General features: G+C 35.1%; 1 protein-coding gene across 4 annotated transcripts in view; it reads right to left on the reverse strand.

The window, feature by feature from the left end:
- LOC123873234 (glycogen synthase kinase-3 beta-like) overlaps positions 1-2,056 on the reverse strand; it is a 42,173-nt gene extending 40,117 nt beyond the window's left edge. For 2 of the 4 annotated variants that reach the window (XM_045917977.1, XM_045917976.1), the window contains exon 1: positions 1,618-2,055. In XM_045917977.1, coding sequence (XP_045773933.1) covers positions 1,618-1,726 — 109 coding nt within the window. In that variant the 5' untranslated portion in view covers positions 1,727-2,055. Of the gene's footprint in view, positions 1-1,617 lie in introns of all 4 variants that reach the window. The other 2 variants (XM_045917973.1, XM_045917980.1) reach the window with 2 other exon arrangements.
- Between the last annotated feature and the right edge of the window lie 9,135 nt (positions 2,057-11,191).

Genomic DNA, 11,191 nt, shown 5'->3' on the forward strand with positions numbered 1-11,191 from the left:
AGTCAAAATAGATACTTTATGATACATATAAAATATCATTTCAAGCTATACAAACATTTTTTATTTCAAATAGCATTTTTTTTACTTAAAAGTATTCTGCAATGATTTTTAAGATATCAATGAAATTATCTTTATTTATGACAATTTAATTAGGTTATCACTAATATACACAGGCCATTATCTATATTTTCTATTAATTGTGATTTGTGACCCAATTTATAGTTTGTTTGAATAAATTTTTATAGTTTACTATTACCCAGTAGGGTATAAGCTTTGTGACAGTATTCCAACTCCTTAACTTCTTGCTGCAAGGGAAGCCTACACAGTTGTTTGTTTGTTGGTTCATCAGTTTCCTAACCTAATCATTAGGCTAACATGTTTTTTGCAACTTTGTCCATGTGGACTTAGGTTTTACGAGATCCCTCCACTTGAATTTCCGCAATTCTGATTCTATCTAACAAAGTCAGCATGGATATGCTATTTTGTCATTTCAATATATAATTATTATGCATATATTTTCAATATGAATCATATGAATCATTAATTCTAGAACCTTGAAATATACATACCAAGTAATTTCTCAGGACTCTCATAAACAGAGGATTTGAAATGAAAGTTATGCAGAAGGGGTGATAACCCAAAAGGGGCACTGTACCCATTTTATTATGGGGCCAACCCTTGAATTATGATATTTTTATTATTACCTACTGTACAAAACCAAATAGGTAAAAGATCAGATAACACTGACAGAATTAAGATACAGAAACATTTAGAAACATATGAACCATTTTTGTATGGAATAGCTGATTTTTTATAATTTAAGGGTTGGTCCCATAGTATAAATTAATTAAATAGATGAGTTAAGTAACACTCAAACTTTTTCTCAATAATTGGTTTTGTATTAGCATTCAAAACTCAGTAGCTTCTTACTTTTGTATATTATATGTACTTAAATTAAATAGGTAAACAATTAAGAAAATGCCCGTAGCTCTGGAAAAATGATGTTCATACTCATACTCTTAGTTTGTTTTTATACGAACTTTAATTTAAGTTGATAGCAACTAAGCAAAAATTAAATAAACTAAAAATAATATGATTTAAATAAGACAAACAGTTAGGCCTTAGTACAACTAAACTAGAATGTTACTGCTACAACTATGATAAAACTGCTCATCAAAAAAAATAGGAATTAGTACTGGTCCTATCATTTAATTACGTCATTAAAATGTAACCTCAAAACCGATTAAATCTACAAATATTCAAAAGTTTTACCTATGGAAGGGATAATTAAATTTATAGATATAGATCATGGTTTTTAAATTGTGACGTACATTTATGATAATCCAATTATTTTATGCACAAGTATAGTAATTTGCGTGATATCTGTCACACATAAATCAAGGCTTATGTGGCAAACTCTGATCAAGAGTTGCATAGGCCATTTTATAATTTAAATGTGGACATTTTCACCTCGATATCGATTTCATTTATAATGTCTAGGTTACATGAATTCTACGTAGATTGGAGACATCACAATCCCACCAAATGTCAGAACAGGGAAACGTCACAGTCTAAGAAATCACGATGGCCGACAAAGAATGGTTAGGTGGTACTCACTGCTAATTTTTACGCCTCCTAGAGTTGGTTTCGGTGGTTGATTATCGAATGTCTTTCGAACGGATTTGCTGCCCTCGGCGAATGACGTGGTCCTAGGGCGTCCGCTCATTATTATAGGTATAAAATAAACGGCCGAATCCTGAACTTCATAGATACTACTTCACATTTCTCGTTACCACCCTTGCTTGCACTCGCACTGAACTCTCTCACTTTGCCGACGGAATACAAAGTTAGCGATTCACTTGTCTGATCTGTATCACTACTATAGTGTTAAGATAATAATAAAACTGTACTAAGGTCTTACAAGATCATTTTGTTAGATTTTTATTAAAATTTACATCAATAAAGTGAACGACAAATTTTTAGTTTCTTTGGACTTCACAGACTTTATGCTGGCTCGTTCATTCGGGAGCTCGGCTAATTTCGGCTTTCGCTCGGCATAGGCTCGGACCTTCGATCTGTGACGTAGATATATTCATTCCTTCAAACGCAGATAGTTTACAACTCAAATTTTGTACAATTTCAAAATTATTGTACAGTATAATAAAATGAAAGTAGAATTAAAACAAATCAAGCAGTATTTATACTTATTGAAAAATCATACTCACTCTAATTCTCGTAAATTATTGTACCTATTGTACATTTCTGATTGAGTCCAAAGGAGTTGGTCTTATGTATTTACTTACTTAATATTTTTGTAATGAACCAATGTAAAAAATCCAAAACAGTGTAGACCGGACAGCTAGGCTTTGTAATATTTCTACGAAAATAAGTCCTTTGTATTCGTAGATATCATCATCATTAGGTACAGCGGGATGATTCGCTATTAGAACTCAGTTACCAACACTAAGTTATAGCCATCATGTAACCATCAAGCTCATTAGACATTATTGACATTGAGATATTATTGATATTGGTTGATTCTCATTGCTGCTTCACTGAGTGATATTAAAATTGTTTTACGTAGATAAGCTTCAATGGATTAAAAATAAATATGCTTAGTGGTAATTACTCAGTGTTGATCACTGAGTTAGTGAATCATTCCGCATGTCTCCTATCAGATTGAGAAGGGTTTGGTCATAGTCTACCACGCTGGCCAAGTGCGCATTGGCAGACTTCACAGACCTTTGAGAACATCATGGAGAAGGATGTTTTCCTTGTAGTTCTATAAATTACCATTTTTCAGAGTCTGTGCCAATTAGGGGCCAATGTGGAGTCACAGTAAATGGTTCATGCTGTTAATAGCCGGCACCGGCTCCAAAAAATGTTATTATACAACTACTCTTGTAACTAACAATATTCGGTAAATTAAATTATTTTTTACTTTTTAGTGTTTGTGGCATAGATTTTTTTGTGGATATTGAAGTCGGTTTTTAATTTTATTTTTGAAACTTTTTTGAATGTTGGTGAGCTCAGTTATGCTAAGTTGTCATCTGTGCCCAATAAATCTGACATGGTGCATATGTGATAGTAATTTATAGCCTATCTATATGAGTTTTTATTTAGTTTTCTGTTTTATTAGTGTTGAAGGTTAGTGTTAGGTGTGTAGAAACTCATAGTTTTGGTCAAGTTATGGTGCACACAGACCTAGTATAATTATCTATTATATCGATGATGGTGCATTGCTTGCTGTGTGATCAGCTGTGTCGATTTTTTTTATAACCTGGCAGCACTGCGTTTTGAAGTATTCTCTATTTCGCATATTTTGTCTCTTTATATATACATCAGATATAGTTAGGTACAGTTTACTCTTTGACCCCTTTTTAATGAAAAATAAATAAAATTATTTTAGAGCGTTACTACTTTTTTTTTTTTGTAGTAGATAGGTAGTAATTTTAATAAACTGTAAAGGAACGTTTTGGAACTATATGACGTCACATTTCACTGTTTCTAGCGCCATCTCTTGCGGACATTATTAAAATGGATTGTCTATTTTTACTTTTTACAGTATCTACAGATAAGAAAAAATAGTCACAGAGTCATTTTTAAGCATAATTTAAGATCACAGACCACGAATCCGGATAAAAAATTTCAAACGTGTGCATAAAATATAGGTAGCTGTGGTAGTGAAGCGAGAAGCTTAATGTATAACCATACTAACGACTTCGTCTGTGATGGCGTTTGCTGGCGCGCGTGCTGTGCTTGTTTGGAGTGTTTTTTTTGTTAAGAGTGGCTGGTTTTTGTGTTAGTTGGTGTTTTTTGGTGGTGGGACTGACTGGGAAGCGCTCTAAAGGGGCGCCGCGCGTATGTCGGTGGGCGCCGGCACAGACGGAGTTCATACTTGTATAAATTCAATAACTTGAAAATATCACAAACTTGACATTGGCTAATCAGAGTAAAGCCAGATTTAAAGAAAAAAAAAAAAAGAACCATACTAACCATGTGAGATAGAAGACATGTACTTGCAATGTAGGTACCTAAGCACATTTGAAATACCATCGCCGGCCCTGTAGATCATCATTTAGATATATTATAACTAAATAGATACAACTCTGTTTCGAATTTTTTACAAATGAGAGAAAAAATACGAAACTTCACGGACTTGTGCTGCCAACCTACCGAGGTACCTAATACCTATACTTCGTGGTCTGGAGTTCCTGGACCATGGTCATAAGGACCAGTCACTAGACCCATATCGATGGCTAGAATGAGGTACTGTACAGTACTTTACAAAGTAGTCACGGGTAACTTTAGTAAAAAGGTTAACTTGTTGAGTCGATGTTTCAATATTTTTCTAAGGAGTCGACATCTCATGGAAATCGGGAATAAGATGGAAATCTTAGATTATAAAAAAAGAATAAAATGGAAATAACGCACTAACATTGATATAGTTACTATGAGTTCGCTGGAAAAGGTGTACAGGGTGTACAAAATGTCAGATAATTTTTGTGCCGGATCGAAGCGCCCGCGCCGCTGCCCTCCCGAACGAAATTAAAATTGACACTTCATGTCACTATCCATACTCCCTGAATCCTCACTGCTTATGGAATGCAGTACCCTGCAGCATCAGAAACAAAGAGACTTTGAATTCAATAGAGAAGTTTATGCTTGAATTTAACCACCAACAGTTCCAATTTTCGAAATCTCTATGGTTTAGGAGTAAGTATTGTGTTCTGCATCATCAAGGTTGAAGTCGAGACTTGAAGTTCAATCATGAAGACTTGTTGAATATCAAATGACCGTCAAGAGTTCCTAAATTCCTATAGTAAAGAGCGCTGAACCTTGCATCATCAGCATTGAAGAATTAGGACTTGGAGTTCAAACATGAACTTGTTGTTTGATACATTAAAATATATCAATTCATCATCAACAGTTCCTGAATTTTTATGTCGGAATTTTTTTACCGCGAACTTGCTCAAATGTAAAAAAAAAAACAATTTTGTAAATCGGTACCGAAGTCTACAGAAATCAGTTTACATCGTAGATACACATAATATAATATCCTTCTGTTTGGAAGACAGTTTAAAAATATATTCAAAATTCAAATGAGCCGTAAACAAAGCCTGCGATTTATTTCATACAATGTTTTATATTAACCAAACTACGCAGTAATTACCTATTATAGTATCAGTTATTTGATAACGGTTTGAATAGGTACATCGTCATAATGATATAAGTACTTATATACCTACCTATTATAATATTAAGTAGATAGGTACATAAGTACATAATAATTTAAGGTACAAAGTAGGTATAATTATTTTATAAAGCCCGTAGACAGATAAAGCCGGAGAGGAGAGCAGGCAACAGTCACAAGTAGGTATCAACTCAGCTCATTAGTTGCGCGTGCGCCGCGATAGAGGCGACTGGTTTATCAGTGGCCGAAGCCAGTTCCGATAATGTGAAATAATAACAAACCTCACAAAAAAATAATATCTGGCTTGCCTGCTTGTCTACTTGATCAATAATGGAGTGCTATACATCGGATAGTTGCGATAGTGACAGCAGGGAGCAGAAAACACTCGATCTATCAAATCGATCTTTGGATTTCGAGACAATATCGTCTGTAATGGAGAGCATTATCGAAGAAAAGGGATGTGTGGCAAAATACGAGATCATTTTGCTCTACAGTAATCAAATAGAGACACTGCCGAGCTCTGTCAACAGGTTTATCAACCTAAAGATACTAGACATAAGCAACAACAGACTGACCTCGCTTCCCGATGTGCTCAAAAATTGCCCACTTACATCATTGATTGCTAAACACAATCAATTGACCAACGAGTCCTTACCAAAGTGCTTCTATACATCAAAAAACACCCTACGAGAGCTCAACTTAAGTGGCAACAAGTTAAACTTTTTCCCAGAACAAGTATTACAATTAACGTCGTTGAGATACCTTTATTTGGGCGGTAACAGTATAGTCAATATACCAAAGGATATTTGGAAGTTGAATAGGTAGGTAATGAATCTTATTGGAAACGTAAGTAACTTTAAAATGGTAGGACATACAAAAAAATGTAGACTACTTAACATAAGAACTTAGAAATTAACGCCTGTTTTATCTCCGGGGCAAAGGTCGAAGAATGACTCTCTATATACTCTAATAAAGTCGATGAGTGTTTTTTTTCTCTCGAAATAGGTACCTACCTACCAGAAGGTGAGTAGGATATTTTCCTTCCACCTAAGATTTTATAAAAAAAAAACGAGCTGAATAGGTAGTTACGTGCGAGGCAGACTCGGGCACTGAAGGTTCCGCACCTTGAAACAAAACTTTACAAAAACGTGAACCGAGCTCAAAAATAGCCTAAACAAACACTACTACTTTTCGAATATGATTCATATTATGAAGAAGAACTATGAAGAAAAACATCTAGAGTTACGACTGTTCTGAACAATTGTACAAGATATAGGTAGGTCTTTTTTAAATTTGCATGGCGGCCATTTTGAATTTTTTTTATCATTTGATTTTGTAACGGCAATATAAATACACACTGAAAATTTCAACTCTACCTATTATGGTTCATGAGATACAGCCCGTTGACAAACATACGGACAGCGGAAGCTTAGTAATAGGGTTCCATTGGCACCCTTCGGGTACGAAACCCTAAAAACCACAAATTCTACAGCAACATGACAACCAAAGAATGTATGAAATTGGGTGCACCTAGTTGTAGCGATCTAAACCGCCTAGGTACCCTAAGTAGGTAGGTAAGTACCTATCTATATGTATTGTATATCATCATCATCATGATCAACCGATTGCCGGCCCACTAGTAACTGAGCACGGGTCTCTTCTCAGTGTGAGAATGGTTTAGGCCATAGTCTGCCACGCTGGCCCAATGCGGGTTGGCAGACTTCACACAACTTTGTGTAGATACATGGAAAACTCTCAGGCATGCAGGCTTCCTCACGATGTTTTCCTTCACCGTTGAAGCAAGTGATATTTTAATTGCTTAAAAACGCACATAACTGAAAAATTAGAGGTGCGTGCCCGAGATCGAACCCCCCATTTCCGATTAGGAGCCGGACGTTCTAACCGCTAGGCTAACACAGCTTTTTATAGTTCCGTCCCTCAAAGGGAAAAACGGAACTCTTAAAGTATCACTTTGTTGTTTCTCTGTCTGTCTGTCCGTCCGTCGTGTCAAGAAAACCTATAGGGTACTTCCCGTTGACCTAGAATCATGAAATTTGGCAGGTAGGTAGGTCTTATAGCACAAGTAAAGGAATAAATCTGAAAACCGCAAAGTGGCTACATCATTAAAAAAAAATTAAAATGCGTTTAAATTTTCAAAGTAAGATAACAGCTATACCAATTGGGGTATCATATGAAAGGGCTTTACCTATACATTCTAAAACAGATTTTTATTTATACTTATGCATAATAGTTTTTGATTTATCGTGCAAAATGTCGAAAAAATACCGGAGTATGGAACCCTCGGTGCGCGAGTCCGACTCGCACTTGGCCGGTTTTTTTATATTGAATATAAGTAGACCGTACTATTAGAGCTGAATCATGTAAATTGCAGCTGTGATTACAATATTGCTTGTCACACTTAACGGGTCACAAAATGTGTTTAATTTATACTTTATGGATAAGATGATAATACTACTATCGTACCATGTAAACATCCATTAGTGATAACTGATAATGATGTGTGCCTAATGACAACCTAAAAAAACTAGTTTCGAGCGCAAAATTCTGGAAAAAGAATATAATGAATAATTTTTTTAACCGACTTCGACAAATTTTTAGTTTCTTTGGACTTCACAGACTTTATGCTGGCTCGTTCATTCGGGAGCTCGGCTAATTTCGGCTTTCGCTCGGCATAGGCTCGGACCTTCGATCTGTGACGTAGATATATTCATTCCTTCAAACGCAGATAGTTTACAACTCAAATTTTGTACAATTTCAAAATTATTGTACAGTATAATAAAATGAAAGTAGAATTAAAACAAATCAAGCAGTATTTATACTTATTGAAAAATCATACTCACTCTAATTCTCGTAAATTATTGTACCTATTGTACATTTCTGATTGAGTCCAAAGGAGTTGGTCTTATGTATTTACTTACTTAATATTTTTGTAATGAACCAATGTAAAAAATCCAAAACAGTGTAGACCGGACAGCTAGGCTTTGTAATATTTCTACGAAAATAAGTCCTTTGTATTCGTAGATATCATCATCATTAGGTACAGCGGGATGATTCGCTATTAGAACTCAGTTACCAACACTAAGTTATAGCCATCATGTAACCATCAAGCTCATTAGACATTATTGACATTGAGATATTATTGATATTGGTTGATTCTCATTGCTGCTTCACTGAGTGATATTAAAATTGTTTTACGTAGATAAGCTTCAATGGATTAAAAATAAATATGCTTAGTGGTAATTACTCAGTGTTGATCACTGAGTTAGTGAATCATTCCGCATGTCTCCTATCAGATTGAGAAGGGTTTGGTCATAGTCTACCACGCTGGCCAAGTGCGCATTGGCAGACTTCACAGACCTTTGAGAACATCATGGAGAAGGATGTTTTCCTTGTAGTTCTATAAATTACCATTTTTCAGAGTCTGTGCCAATTAGGGGCCAATGTGGAGTCACAGTAAATGGTTCATGCTGTTAATAGCCGGCACCGGCTCCAAAAAATGTTATTATACAACTACTCTTGTAACTAACAATATTCGGTAAATTAAATTATTTTTTACTTTTTAGTGTTTGTGGCATAGATTTTTTTGTGGATATTGAAGTCGGTTTTTAATTTTATTTTTGAAACTTTTTTGAATGTTGGTGAGCTCAGTTATGCTAAGTTGTCATCTGTGCCCAATAAATCTGACATGGTGCATATGTGATAGTAATTTATAGCCTATCTATATGAGTTTTTATTTAGTTTTCTGTTTTATTAGTGTTGAAGGTTAGTGTTAGGTGTGTAGAAACTCATAGTTTTGGTCAAGTTATGGTGCACACAGACCTAGTATAATTATCTATTATATCGATGATGGTGCATTGCTTGCTGTGTGATCAGCTGTGTCGATTTTTTTTATAACCTGGCAGCACTGCGTTTTGAAGTATTCTCTATTTCGCATATTTTGTCTCTTTATATATACATCAGATATAGTTAGGTACAGTTTACTCTTTGACCCCTTTTTAATGAAAAATAAATAAAATTATTTTAGAGCGTTACTACTTTTTTTTTTTTGTAGTAGATAGGTAGTAATTTTAATAAACTGTAAAGGAACGTTTTGGAACTATATGACGTCACATTTCACTGTTTCTAGCGCCATCTCTTGCGGACATTATTAAAATGGATTGTCTATTTTTACTTTTTACAGTATCTACAGATAAGAAAAAATAGTCACAGAGTCATTTTTAAGCATAATTTAAGATCACAGACCACGAATCCGGATAAAAAATTTCAAACGTGTGCATAAAATATAGGTAGCTGTGGTAGTGAAGCGAGAAGCTTAATGTATAACCATACTAACGACTTCGTCTGTGATGGCGTTTGCTGGCGCGCGTGCTGTGCTTGTTTGGAGTGTTTTTTTTGTTAAGAGTGGCTGGTTTTTGTGTTAGTTGGTGTTTTTTGGTGGTGGGACTGACTGGGAAGCGCTCTAAAGGGGCGCCGCGCGTATGTCGGTGGGCGCCGGCACAGACGGAGTTCATACTTGTATAAATTCAATAACTTGAAAATATCACAAACTTGACATTGGCTAATCAGAGTAAAGCCAGATTTAAAGAAAAAAAAAAAAAGAACCATACTAACCATGTGAGATAGAAGACATGTACTTGCAATGTAGGTACCTAAGCACATTTGAAATACCATCGCCGGCCCTGTAGATCATCATTTAGATATATTATAACTAAATAGATACAACTCTGTTTCGAATTTTTTACAAATGAGAGAAAAAATACGAAACTTCACGGACTTGTGCTGCCAACCTACCGAGGTACCTAATACCTATACTTCGTGGTCTGGAGTTCCTGGACCATGGTCATAAGGACCAGTCACTAGACCCATATCGATGGCTAGAATGAGGTACTGTACAGTACTTTACAAAGTAGTCACGGGTAACTTTAGTAAAAAGGTTAACTTGTTGAGTCGATGTTTCAATATTTTTCTAAGGAGTCGACATCTCATGGAAATCGGGAATAAGATGGAAATCTTAGATTATAAAAAAAGAATAAAATGGAAATAACGCACTAACATTGATATAGTTACTATGAGTTCGCTGGAAAAGGTGTACAGGGTGTACAAAATGTCAGATAATTTTTGTGCCGGATCGAAGCGCCCGCGCCGCTGCCCTCCCGAACGAAATTAAAATTGACACTTCATGTCACTATCCATACTCCCTGAATCCTCACTGCTTATGGAATGCAGTACCCTGCAGCATCAGAAACAAAGAGACTTTGAATTCAATAGAGAAGTTTATGCTTGAATTTAACCACCAACAGTTCCAATTTTCGAAATCTCTATGGTTTAGGAGTAAGTATTGTGTTCTGCATCATCAAGGTTGAAGTCGAGACTTGAAGTTCAATCATGAAGACTTGTTGAATATCAAATGACCGTCAAGAGTTCCTAAATTCCTATAGTAAAGAGCGCTGAACCTTGCATCATCAGCATTGAAGAATTAGGACTTGGAGTTCAAACATGAACTTGTTGTTTGATACATTAAAATATATCAATTCATCATCAACAGTTCCTGAATTTTTATGTCGGAATTTTTTTACCGCGAACTTGCTCAAATGTAAAAAAAAAAACAATTTTGTAAATCGGTACCGAAGTCTACAGAAATCAGTTTACATCGTAGATACACATAATATAATATCCTTCTGTTTGGAAGACAGTTTAAAAATATATTCAAAATTCAAATGAGCCGTAAACAAAGCCTGCGATTTATTTCATACAATGTTTTATATTAACCAAACTACGCAGTAATTACCTATTATAGTATCAGTTATTTGATAACGGTTTGAATAGGTACATCGTCATAATGATATAAGTACTTATATACCTACCTATTATAATATTAAGTAGATAGGTACATAAGTACATAATAATTTAAGGTACAAAGTAGGTATAATTATTTTATAAAGCCCGTAGACAGATAAAGCCGGAGAGGAGAGCAGG

Source organism: Maniola jurtina, chromosome 16 (genome assembly GCF_905333055.1).
Source record: "Maniola jurtina chromosome 16, ilManJurt1.1, whole genome shotgun sequence".
NCBI classification, from domain to species: Eukaryota; Metazoa; Arthropoda; class Insecta; order Lepidoptera; family Nymphalidae; genus Maniola; species Maniola jurtina.